This window comes from Abramis brama (assembly GCF_963993115.1).
Source record: "Abramis brama genome assembly, chromosome: 12".
NCBI lineage: Eukaryota > Metazoa > Chordata > Actinopteri > Cypriniformes > Leuciscidae > Abramis > Abramis brama.
This window is the reverse complement of record NC_139974.1, coordinates 6,028,379-6,041,955: the sequence shown is the minus strand read 5'-3', so window position 1 is coordinate 6,041,955 and position 13,577 is coordinate 6,028,379. Positions and strand designations below refer to the sequence as shown.

The 13,577-nt window shown below is 36.8% G+C and overlaps 1 protein-coding gene across 3 annotated transcripts in view; it reads left to right on the top strand.

Annotated features, from left to right (window-relative positions):
• Positions 1–328: 328 nt before the first annotated feature.
• Positions 329–13,577, top strand: part of LOC311093548 (CD209 antigen-like protein 2) — a 51,823-nt gene continuing 38,574 nt past the window's right edge. Inside the window, exons 1-7 of one of the 3 annotated variants that reach the window (XM_084131034.1) lie at positions 329–455; positions 5,041–5,163; positions 5,444–5,533; positions 5,657–5,731; positions 5,886–6,001; positions 7,048–7,160; positions 7,273–8,213. In XM_084131034.1, coding sequence (XP_083987160.1) covers positions 380–455; positions 5,041–5,163; positions 5,444–5,533; positions 5,657–5,731; positions 5,886–6,001; positions 7,048–7,160; positions 7,273–7,417 — 738 coding nt within the window. In that variant the 5' untranslated portion in view covers positions 329–379 and the 3' untranslated portion in view covers positions 7,418–8,213. Of the gene's footprint in view, positions 456–5,040; positions 5,164–5,443; positions 5,534–5,656; positions 5,732–5,885; positions 6,002–7,047; positions 7,161–7,272; positions 8,214–13,577 lie in introns of those variants that run through there. The other 2 variants (XR_014608435.1, XM_084131032.1) reach the window with 2 other exon arrangements.

The following is a 13,577-nucleotide window of genomic DNA, read 5'->3' as shown; positions in this document are numbered from 1 at the left end:
GGCTTCCTAATATTTATCCAAATGAGTGAATATTGAATCAATATTGAATTGAATTGAATTGAATTGAATTGAATTGAATTGAATTGAATTGAAATCGTGAAATTTGTGTTAAGCAGTAATACAAACAGTAGCCTACCAGTCATTGTACCATGAAATATTGTAACATGTTGTCACTAAACTTAATACAATTCTGTTTAGTTACCATATCTTTTGACAATCACAATGACACTTAATAACACATGTTGGCAAGTTGTTTTTTTACACTGTATTACTTCTAGTCTGTATTAATAAGGATGACATTGTATGTGACTTCCTTATTCTGAACAAACTCGAGCAGCACTCAAGTCTCAGCGGACACGTCTTCTGTCAGGCTCATGAAATGGATTCAATCTATGAAAATTCTGATTTCACGCTTTCACCAGTTGCTTCAGATGAAAACTGCTCTCAACAGGAAGGTAAGGGTGGGATGTTTTCAGAATGCATTAATTTTTTATTTTAACGATTTAGCACTATAGTAATGGTGTATAAGGTTTTCTTTAGTATGTTCATTCAACAATTACACATTTGGCGGATGCTTTTGTCCAAAGCAACATCAAGGTATACATTTTTATCCATTCACACGTTCCCTGGGAATCAAACGCTGTCAACACTATCATTTAAATAAGAAAGCTAAGTCTAAGTCATGATGATACCAACACCAACCCTGCTGAAAAATCCAGCATAAACTAGCATGTTCTTGGTATAGTGCTGGTTTATGCTGGTCTGGCTGGTGGACTTAAATATTCATCCTCAGAGATGGGCATAAATACATGCTGTATTTAAAATACAAATACAAAATACTGTGTGGAAAAATGTATTTAAATACAAATACAAAATACTGTGTGAAAAAATGTATTTAAATACAAATACAGTATTTTGTATTTTGAAAATACACAAAATACATGTGAAACTGGCCATCCAGTGCAGGTATAGAATAGATTATGCAGGTATAAAAATTACACTGCCTACGTAGCGCCAGATAATTTTTAACGCATGTGCTGAGGGGGTGCTAGATCATTGACAGGGGGAGCTGTGCAAAACTTGGCAACTAAATATTTAATATTCAATTATTTTAATGATCACAATTAAAGTTTTAATTTTATTAAATTGGCGATATGACCAAAATCTCAATTCTCAATATCAGTATTGATTCCACAGAATAAACTGAATTTCAAACTCTTGAGGTTTTTTTTGTTTGTTTGTTTTTTTGCAGATAGTCCAATGCTTTTTAAGTAATTTTATGTTTATTTTATGAAAAGTTTATTTGTTTCTATAAGTTTATTAAAATTAGAAAGTGTATCTAAAATTTAAAATTAGAATTATTTTAGATTCATTTGACACTATTTACCCCTTTTTTATTATTATTTTTTATGTACAATAAAAGTAAAAGCTGAAGATTTTTGTGGTGTATCATTCATCAGTGTTTGTTTTTCCACTCCAACGTTCCAATAATTCCTGCCCACTAAAAGCTGCACAGATAAATTTGCTTACCCCACAAATAGGCCTATGTAAACGATTTAGAAAAAGTTCCATCAATTCACACTTTATATCATCACTATGATATGTAGTGTCATATCACCCAGCCCTAACATGCAGTAATGCTTTAAACACATTTGACAAGCTAGTTGATAAAAATCAACAACCGGTCAAGACTGATTGGCTAACGCTATTTTCCCACTTGTCTGTGCTCTTTTATTCTTTCATGTTAACTGAAGTGAATAATGCACTATTTTAACTTTAATCAACAAGTGGAATAGATCACGACATTCTCACCTTATTCCAAAAAATATTGCTGATCCAATGTTAGTTAGTGAATGTCTGAACTAGTTGATGCACAAAATCAATACCCTGATAAAGAGGTTGACTGAAAATTCAAAAATACTCACCTTAAATGTATTTAAATACAAATTATACTTTGATTTTTTCCAAAGGCTTTAAAATACAAAATAGTATTTTGTATTTCAAATACGTATTTTAATTGTTCATCCTGTTCTCAAGTAAAATGGAGCTGGTGAAGCTGGTTTATCACCATGGTCTTAGAGTGTGAGTAGGCCAGCTGTCTTTATGAAAGCAGTGTTTTGGGAACAAGCATTGTGTCAGGGTCCTGCCCCGACAGACTTGTCTGTTTTGTCTTTGTTTGTCTTGTGCTTGAGCACATGGCTTTGTCTTTGTATGTGTTGTCCATGTGCTTCTCTCGTCCCGTCTCCTTGTTTCCTGTTACCACACCCCCCTTGTTTAGTCCTGGGCCAAATCCGAAATCACCCATCTCTATTCCCTACGTTAGTCCACTAATACAGTTCACTTGAAGGAGTGAATGAAAACGAGTGAGTAAATTCGGACAGCTGTTGAGCGTGCATTGGTTGTACACTCGTTATTGCAGTGAAATGTGGGAATGAATGCACTTTCGGACACCACTACAAATGGCTGTCCCCTTAAATAGTGCCCTATCTGAGGGCATAGGGGGCGATTTCGGATTCAGCCCTTGTCTAGTCTTGTGAGCACCAGATTCTAATGTGCTGCTCCCTTTATATTGTGCTCCTTTATATTGTCCTCATGTCTTTGCTGGTTCGTTGGGTGCCTTTTGTGTGCACCTTGCTTGCTTGTGTCTATGGGTCTTGTTAGCTATTGCTACGTTTAGTCTTTTCCTGACAATCTAGCGTAGTCTTGTATTTATTTATTTATTATTGATAAATTCTAGTTTTTCTTTGTTCCTGTGTGTGTTTTTTTGTTTTTGTTTTTTTTTACTCTAGTCTAGTCTTCATTTTGCTTTAGTTCTCCCAGGCCTTAATTGTAGTTTCTCTTTTGATTTAGAATTTGTTGCTATCTAGTCTTTTATTTATTTTTCTCTCTAGTTCCCTGCAAGGTTCCAGTCTTGTTTTTTTATGTCTTAAGTTTGCAGCTCCAGTCATTTATTCCTAGAAATTATTTAGTTTGCTTTCCTCTTGTTTGCAAGCTAAAGTAATTTTTTTATATTTCTTTGATTTCTTTTTCTTTTCTAATTCCACTTGTTTCTAGTTTCTTTATTTTGTTTTCTCTAGTCATAGTTTTTATTCTTGCTCATTTCTCGTTTTTGTCATCTCTTGTGGTCTTGTCTTGTGTGGGTTTATGCCCTGTCCCACTTCCTGATCCTCCCTGGTCTCTGACTCTCCAGGCCTCCAGATAGTCTGGTCACTGGTAAACTGGTAAAACATTTTTAAGCATCAAAGGAATTGTCTCGCCTAATAAAAGCATAATCATAAGCAGTTTGTTCAATAACAGCGATTATGTGAAGAGCTCTTTCAATGGGACAGTTAGTAACAATTTGATAGTGAAAGTTCAAAACTGAAAGTTGCTGTTTTTAAAGACTTTCATACTCAATTGGGAACTCACGTGTCAAAATCCAGCTGTCAGTCACTGATTCCAAAAACTGTACATAATAAAAGGTACACTATGTCATTGCATTCAGGAGCATGGAATATTGTAGATAATAATGATAGCATGAATTATTGTTGACAATAGTGATAGCATGCAATTTCAACAATCGCTGAGAGAGAATTAACTCCCCAACCAATGGGCTTCAACAACCTTTGTACAAACATATGAAAGAAATAAAGCCAAACTGGTTTGTAATAAGTGAATATGGTAATGCTGTTTTTAGAGTTGTTTAATCATCCTCTGGTGAGATGTAGATTTTATATGCAGTTACTTTCATCTAAGGCCGTTTCTACTCATCTCTTCCCTTTTTTCTGTTCATGTTGTTCCTCTTATCTTCAGTGATTTTGCTTGTTAACCGGAGGTGTCATGACTAATGCTCAATTATCACTTTTGTGAATCTTCTTTATTTCCCTAACTGCAACATTGCTTCAGTGTTACTTTTACTCTCTATACTCTCTCTCTAAAAGTGTTACTTTTACTCTCTAGATTGGGACCATATGAAAACTGAGCAGAATCTGTTTAACACTGAGTATTTTACTCTGCCAGTAAACATGTAACCAGCAACATGTGTTTTCTTTATTAAATAATTTATTCAGTTAGTTAGGAAAATTGTTGTGATCTTTATTTAACTATGAACGCAAATTAAGAAACGTAATATGTAATGCATGCCAGTTTTGTTGTGGTCTTGCTGGGATCATACTAGCACCCAAAAAACAGCATCCCAAGCTGGACCCAGTGTGTAAAACATGCCTTATGCTGGTGACCATGCTGGAATTTGTAGCAGGGAAGGTCATGGGTTCAGAAAGTAAACATGAATGCAATACAAGTTGCTTTGGATAAAAGCATCTGCCAAAAGTATAAATAAACATGTTTTTAGATATATTGCATAAAGCAGGAGTGTTAAACTCAGTTCCTGGAGGGCCACAATCCACAGCTTCAACCTTAATTAAACACACCAGATCAAGCTAATCAAGTCCTTCAGGCTTATTTGAAAACTACAGGAATGTGTTGAAACTAAAGTTTGCAGGACTGCAGCCCTCCAGGAACTTTTGCACCCCTGGCCTAAAGCAACTGTGATGTGTGAACTGGTGTGAAGTTTAACATTTAAATTCCTGTGAGCTGTCTAGAAGTGCTCATGTTATGCTGTTTTAAAGGTTTCTCGTTTTGTTTTGGATTCTCCGTAACAGGATTTGAGACTGGAATTGCTGACGACTCCTTTCGGCAGTTCATAATCAAATAATTATTTAGGACTTGAACTTTGGTCTTTAAAACTTTGCAAACCTTTTACATTCACAAGCTTATACACATGCACTCCATTAAAGGTAATATTCACATTTTGTCTTAAGTTTATATCCACATATTCTATTCCATTTTCTCTTATCTTTTCATAACAATGGTCACAATAAAATCACACAGACAAACATTCAGACCAGAGTCAACTATGATGAAAAAATATTTTAACTGACACTTTAAACTCTTCTCAGGAGTCATCTGTAATTTCAGGAATAGTTCCAGACAGCAATACTGGACTGATTCAAGGAATCAGAAATAAATATAATTTTTTATTTTATTTTTATCTAACCCCAGGTAACTCCACTGAAGAGAGAGAGAGAGAGGTCACTTCTCCTAAGTGGACTAAAGTTCTTCTGATTGTTCTGGGTTTCTCTCTTGTTTTTGCTCTCGGAGGTCTCTGCGCTCTCTGCAGGATTTGTAAGTATAACTGATACTAGATCTTTGCTCTGTTCAGGGTTATATTGACTGAGTTACTGTGTGTAATTCTATGCTTAACACATGTAGCATCATTAGAACATTGAATCATTGTTGTGTAGATAATTTCAGTCTTAAGTCTTAAACTGTCATTGATTAAGCCTGAAGATTTCATTTACAAAAATTTACAGAATGGTTTTGTAGATAATTTCAGTCTTAAGTGTGCATTATGTGGACTTTCCTCAAAAACACATTTTCCTCTGCTGCTTTTTTCTTTAATCAGATAATCATAAGATCGCTGATTTCGAATCACTGAATGAGCAGCACATCATGGTTTCAAAGACACTGGAAGCTCAAGAGATCAACAGCACAGGTGAGAAAACTATATTTAATTAACGGTAGAGCACAGACATGTTTCATTAACAGTGTTGAGTGTTTATTGAACTCACCATGTAAGAAACTTTATCTGCTTGTTCTCCTGTTGTCTTTTCACCAGCCATGAAGAAAGAGTTTAATGATCTTACAGCCAGATACGACACACTGAGAGAACGGCTGTCCTTTTACGATGGTGGTGAGTGTCAGTTTACAAGCTTAGTGTGACACAAAGTGTGAATATTTCTGCAGAGGAACCAGTTTGATTAACTTTATGATCTAAATAATGGAAGGTGTAATTGACTTTTTAATTCATTCATCTCTTTGTAATCTCTCTGTGAATGGCTGGATAGCTTGTTGTGGAAAGCTGTATTTTTTCAGCTCTAATAAACTGAACTGGTCAAGCAGTCGAGATGTCTGTGTTTTAAAAGGAGCCGATCTGGTGACCATAACCAGCCAATCAGAACAGGCAAGTCAGATCAATTAGAAATTAATGTTTTGATCACACAAATAAAACAAAGCTTTTAAAGGAACACTCCGACTTTTTGGGACTTTAGCTTATTCACAGTATCCCCCAGAGTTAGATAAGTCCATACATACCTTTTTCATTTCTGTGCGTTCTGTAAGTGTTATTTGACGCACCCACCGCTAGCCTAGCTTAGCACAAAGACTGGCAACTTGCATTTTTTCAAAATAGTCGTCTATAGTAAAATGTTCAGAGCAAACGAAATACTTCTTGATGCTGTTTACAGGTGTGTTTGGATCTATACCCAGAACAAGTAGCCATCGATTCATCAGGTCAGCGTTTTTGGTTGGAATTCTATGAAACATCATAGTATTACCTGGTCTCCCCTGTTTATTGTCGCAGCTCTTTACAATACAGCGAACACGCATGATTGTAAACTATAAATTTACTATCTAGTAATTGCTGACTCTATTACTCCAACTCTGAGCGAACTCTCTGTGTTCATGGCTCAAAGTCAGCCATGATCACGAGTCACGTCTAGATAGTTAGTCACGTTTGTTTTGTTTACGAAACCATCAACAGGGCGTCTCGTGTGCTGCGCTAATCACTCCGCCCAAGTAACGTTAGCTGTGCTCCTACGCCTAGTGAGAATATAGTTCCCAGTATTTATACGATTAAAAATGGTCTCTGTCTCATATAGCCTTGTTATTTGTACACGCTGTGACTATACAGATCACAACATGTAAATAGGAAAATGTTTGCATTATTTTGTCACTTATTGGGATTAGTATGCTACCATTATCCATTTACATCCAGTCTTTGTGCTAAGCTAGGCTAGCGGTGGGTGCTTCAAATAACACTTACAGAACGCACAGAAATGAAAAAGGTATGTATGGACTTATCTAACTCTGGGGGATACTGTGAATAAGCTAAAGTCCCAAAAAGTCAGAGTGTTCCTTTAAAGGGTTTCTATTAACCTATAAATTTACCTTCATATATACCAAAAACACTCATTTTACACTATCACTTATATACATTTTCCCCATTAGGATCTTCTGGGGTCTAAAATTAAAGAGACGCACTGGATTGGTCTCAATGATCTGGACACTGAAGGACGCTGGGTTTGGGTGAACAACCAAACTCTCAATGACACCAGACTACAGTAAGAAATCTGCTTGTGTAATCATGTCTAGGAATGTTAATCAATATACAAATATACAGCCGTTTCTAAAAATATTATTACAAGTGTATTATTGCTTGTTTGTCTCTTAAAGGTTCTGGTGCGGGAATCCAAAACAACCTAATGACGGGAGAGATGGTAATTGCGCTGCTCTGGGACATCAGGAAAAGAACTTAGACTCTTGGTATGATGCTTCTTGTAAAACGCGGAAAAGATTTATCTGTGAAAAGCAATATTAATATTCCTCCATCAGTGGTACTGCATGTTATTGAAGAGGTCTAGCATGTAAATGCACAGAAAAAAATGATTGTCAGCAAATTTCAGTTTTTTTGTGTGATTGTGCCTGATTTTGTCCAAAAATATTGTTCATGAAACTGTGCTGCGGTCAGCAGGTGGAAGCCTTGCAGTTCTTCTTAGATTGGAATAACCAAGTGCTTAAGTTGCCTAAAAATAAGAGTCTATATGGACAATATCTCTTTTATTAATGTATCTAAAATAACTGCAAAAAAAGAACAAAAATATTTGAAGTTTAAAGGGTTAGTTCATCCAAAAATGTAATTCTGTCAATGAGATTCATTTACGTTTGAGCTTCAGCAAGAACCAATGAGGTTCATTCTCATGTTACGCAGCACATTTGAGCTTCTGTAAGAAACAGGAATTTCTGAAGACAATTTAATGACAGGTGGGACGCTGTCACGATCCCGGTTCTGTGTTTTATAAGGACTTTTGTGTTGAAATATATTCTCAGTTTCCATTGTCTGATTTTCTTTCCTGTGTTTCTGTTTCTCTGATTACCTCGTTAGTTCCTGTGGTTCCGTCATCAGCCACACCTGTAGTTAATCATGCTTGATTTCCTTTAAACTCTTGTGCTTCGGTCATGTTTTGTTAGTTGTCGTTTGTTCTCATGGTGTTCGGACGTGGGGTGCCTGGATGTCCTGGTTTTGCCCTTTGTGTTCGTGTGGACTATTTGCCTCTTTCCTGTTCTGGATTATCTGTGTTTTTATCTTTTGCTAATAAAGTTGTGTGCACACTTGGGTTCTCTCTCTGCCTCGTTTCTACAAACCCATTACAGACGCACATTAAATATCTCAGCTGTATCACACAGGTACTTTAACTCGACAATAGCATACACAATTAAATTAATCACAGATAAGGCTTTCATTTGCTCTGATGCCTGTATATACAGGTTACTATACAGGTTCATATTTAATATGAATAATGCATAATGTATAATTAATTATAAAGTGAAGATCATGGTAATGCCTAGTGCAATGACTCTCCTATTAAAGATGATACTCCTATTAAAGACTGAATTCATTGTAAACTTTTGAGTTTTTTTGTAAGGTTTTGGATAGTAATTCCTTCCGGGGAATTTAGTAACACTTGAGTCATTACCAGGATCTTCACTTTAGATTTAGACTGATCCAAATAATTAGTAGTTCCTTTAGAAAGAGTCATTACTATCCAAAAGGAATATAATGTAAACTTAGAAAGCAATGCAAGTCACTTAGAATAAAAGCATCTGCCAAATGCATGAATGTAAAAATTGTTCTTGCTCCTTGATATTTGTCTATGAATTATATGTTGTCGTTTTAAATCCCCAAAAACCTGTAGAATAGATAAACAACAATATCATCAGCAAATATCCATATTGTTCAAATAACAAACAGAAAAATACTTATGTAATCTTAATTATAGTCTGTAATTCTCAGTTCAATAAGCATGATCACCGGAGGGAGTCACATGACTGACCTGTGATCATACTGGACGTGTTTCACGTATTTCTCTGTGACTTCACATTTTTTGATGTAGGTGTGTAAATGCGTTTTGCACCATATTCACTGCAGCAACTGTAGCAAAAATGTTAGCATACGAGTTTCTTAATTTGTGATTTGTAGAATAGGATTTGTCCACCTGCAATGAAGAATTTGAGAAGGTGTAACTGTTGTGTTGTGTTTGTGGAATAGAAAAAATATTATTAATATTACTTGGATAAACAATGACACATCTCATCGTACCTTCCCAAAATGTCGTTGAACCGTGGGTCGAGCTCAATGTTGTATTTGTCGATGTAGTCGTAGAGGTCCTCTGTGCCCAGTACTTTGGCAATCCATACAAGCTGGACAAAGACACAGTACTGGTTAAAAACAGCAGAGGGCAGCAGACACACATCCAACAGATCAAACCAGCTGACAACTGAAGTCAGCATTTCACAGCAAATTCCTCAGTCTCAATTTCCACCAATATACCCTCGTTCACTGATGTCTTGGTCTCAGGCTCACTAGGGGTCTCCTCTTCCGGGGCGAGGGTCCGCGCTGACCTCTACAGGCACTGGCTGACACGTCGCAGCGGGACTTTTTTGAGACTTTATTTTTCTGCCTCGTTTTTAAAAAAACATGGTAAGAAAAATATCGGATCGCAGGGGCTGAAGTGAATCTTGGTCATGACCTAGTGTTAATGAGTCTCATGAGACATGAAAAGAACAGATTATTCGCTCAAGACCTTTTCACTACCTATTTATTTGGGAATAGATGACTCGCTAAAATTTTCACTACATATTCCTAAATTAAAATATTCTCCGTCCTTTCACGACTGAATGAATTAATATGAGAATTGGTATTGTGAAGTCCTCTTGCAAGGCACTAAAATATGCTAAATGACAATTCTTCAAATATCCATAAACCAGCAGAGCTGTAAATCAGCAAATTATTCTAGTCCAAGTTCACTTTGATTCAGTGATGTTTTGAAAAAAAATCCTCTCCTGCTCTGTTCACTATTTTAAAAGGTTTTGTGTTAAATCAGTGTTTCTGAATGGCTCTGAATGTTGGAGAATAGTGAAAGCAAACATGAACAAGGTAGAAGCCTTTCATAACAGTTGGAAGATCTGCAACATCTACTTGCCCAATACCATCTCTAATGTCAACCTGTACAAAAAGACAAGATCAAAGGACATATATCAGGAGATCAAGATTAAGATGGCTCGGACGCACTCAAGATGTCTCAAGAAAGGATATCTAAAGTGGCTTTGCTTTGGACACCGCCTGGCAAGAGAAAAGGAAGCAGTCCAAGAACCACATGGTGACCGAGCTGGAAGAAATGGGGCTCTCATAGGGAGACGCACAGTTCACAGCTCAGGACAGACAGATGGACAGAGCTATAGCGGCCTCATGGCTCACACGGGATGAAGAGGATTAAGTTAAGTTTAAGTTAACTCATTTCTGGGGTTGGCCTACAAAAACATCTTCCCTGCATGAGTGTGCCATTTGGGACAGGGCCCGTGTGAATTCCCTGCTACATGAAAACAAAGAAGAGCTGCTGCTGGTGAACAGTCTTTCGAATCGGCTTTGGCCATGACTCTGGAGGACTTGGAGTTAAGTTTTTCTTTGAGAAAAGAACAAAGAACGGCACTTAAGTCATTCTTAAAAAAGGAAGACGTGTTTGTAGTTTTGCCGGCCAGATATGGCAAAAGTTTAATCTATCAACTAAGCTCCGCTGTTGGGAAACCGCTCTGGTTGGTTGAAGCGCTGTCCTATTGCGTGCAGAGGCAATTTGAAAGACCACCGTTTGTGCCGCCCCTCGGACTGAGTCCTGCCAATGGTGAGTTCCCAGACCCAACATCTTGTTGTGGGTCTGGCTTGCCAGGCTAGGGTTTAGTGTTTTAGGAATTCAGAAAAACTGTAATATTGAGAACAATAATATTTTATTATGTAATATTTTAGAACTATATCTTTATCGTTATTGTCCTTGGTGTGAACGGGCCTTTACAATGACAGCTGTCAGTGTGAAAACCTTGTCCCAAGATGTTTTTGATACATTTTGGACACGAGCACCTCTCATCGAGGAGCATTCAAGTGGGACTTAAATATGCCATGGAGGGATAAAGCTTTAAAATTAAAGATTTAAAAATAAGTATGGTTAACTATGAAGCAAGGGTTTACAGATCACGATGCAAGCAGGAGAAACATGATGTTACGGTCATCAAGATCGCAGATGACTACATCCAGGATCAGTGTTCATGCACCACAGGCCGGGTAAGATTAAATTCATTTACATTTAACCCATTTAATATGGAGAGGCACTGAAATGTAGACCTTCGTTTATGTGTTTTTGACCTACACTGGACATGACATGAGAACAGTTAGCTATTTAGGTTTCTACATTAGCATGGACTCTCTAACTTTAACTGTAGCTTAATGAGAGGACAACCAGAAAATGAATGTTTTCATCTTCATTGGGATTAGGGTTAAAATTCTTAGGGAACCAGGTTACAGCGCCCAGTGTTTGGGTTTAGGAAATGGAATAAAATAAATAAATAAAATAAATTCCATTGCCCATCCTCTCAGGACACCTGGAATCAGTATTACAAGTACCCCAGTACACCATGTTTGTACCATAAACTCCATCAAACCGATGAAAGCGTCGGATCTTACAATTATTCTCTATAACGCTGAAACCTAAAGATGTCAGAGTTCCGGTCTCCGTGCAACTGATACTCAACTGCCATTGGCTCATCTGCGTTCGAGGGGAGTGGCTTTTCGATAGGTCAATTGAGATTGGGGAGACATTAGGAAGTTTTATTTTATTTATTAATTTATTTACAAAACAATTTTAAATGTATTCAAGTAGGCTAACTACATTATATGGATATTTACTTTTAAATTGAAAATGTTATTAATTTAAGTCCCTAGGGGGGCCAGGCCCCCAATAGCATCATCAAAGCTTTGTTGGCATGACTGTCGGGCATTTACCGTATTTACAAAACACAGGCTCTATACTGTAAATAAGCCTATTAGATAATACAGAAAATGAATTGGGTAAAGAGATAATTAGATCAGGGGGAAATAAATAAATATATAGAAATATTAAACAAAATGTATTATAATAATATACATATAAGTTAATGGATTTAAAAGAGATTTTTTTTATACATAAAGCCTATTATTAACATTTAATTAGTTTGAATGCTGTCACTGGCATGAGGTACTGTTGCCTATACATTTGTAAATTGTAAATGAAAACAGATGCTCATTTATCATTACATAATGGCGTAGACTAAGCCTATAAGGGCTTGACTCCCGTTGCAAGTTCATAGCCTACAGAAAATCTTCAACATCTGTGAGCAGGGCAGTCTCACTTGAGTGATATATTCATAATGGCAATCATTTTACAATAAGATATCTTGTGCAGTATGTGAATTTGTATTGGACTGGTCATGTGCACACACTGACATCAATGACTGAAGTTAAAAGTAGGGTATGGGATTTGCAGATGGGCCGGCAGATTTTGAAAATACACAACTCAAATGGTCCTATCTTCTTTCCTCCAACGCTGGCCCTGACTCCACCCATTCATGTGGAGGGAGTTGGATGGGGGGAGGGGGGTATGGTACGACCGTTTGATTGACGAACTTACTGTCCAATGATTCTAGGTGGTCTTGAAAATGATTGGCTGGAGTTTTTCGAGTCCTGCCCGTTCCACAGATGATTAAATTGCTTAATTTTCATTTCAGTGCTTCTAACTCAGTGGCTGTAAGTGGGTTAGGAATAGGATTTCAAGTGATTTTGAAAAAATTTACAAAAAAGAGAATCACATACTCCTCTGTGACCTCAGGTCTACTAAAGACAATGAACAAGAATCATGGCCATCCTTAATCAAATTAATTCCAGCATCATTTTGGACTTGGTTATGCACCTAAATGATCCTTAAAGTCATGAACAGTTGGTCTAAATGTGAAGGTGGTATGACAGAATATCAGAATCAGATTATCTCTGCCCTTGTTATTTATTTAACCACTGTGTAACATTAAAGCTGCAGTCCGCATTTTTTCCCGCTTGTCGCCATCTCTCTTCAAAATCTGCAATCGCAGTTATTCGCGGAATTATCAACTATACGTGGGTTGTGCCTCGGCACGGCACAGCGCGAATGAATCCAATGTTTTGAGGAGAATGTGTGGCTGTCAGTCGCCGCCGGTGTGGATACTGGCATTCGCAATCACAGATTCTACTTTTTATTAGTATGCCCAACATAAGAATTTTCACCAATAAATGTCATCTAAACAAGTAAGTAACATCCACTTTTGTTCTGACCAACTAAGGGGGAAAAAAGCATTGCAGTAAATTGCACTGATTAAATCTAACGATCGCTTATCATATCACGTCACACCGTGCAAATTATACTTTGTTCTCAAATTGTTAATGTTAACAACATCAGCATTGCGTGACTATATTTAATGTGTATAGGGCTACCTGTAGTTCAGTATCCATTTATGTGTAGCAGAGGTGTCAAAGTATTCACATTCATTACTCAAGTAGAAGTATAGATAGTAGGGTTTAAAAAGACTTCTGTGGTATCAACTCAAGCTTTTTACTCAAGTAAAAGTGTAAAAGTGTCAAAACTACT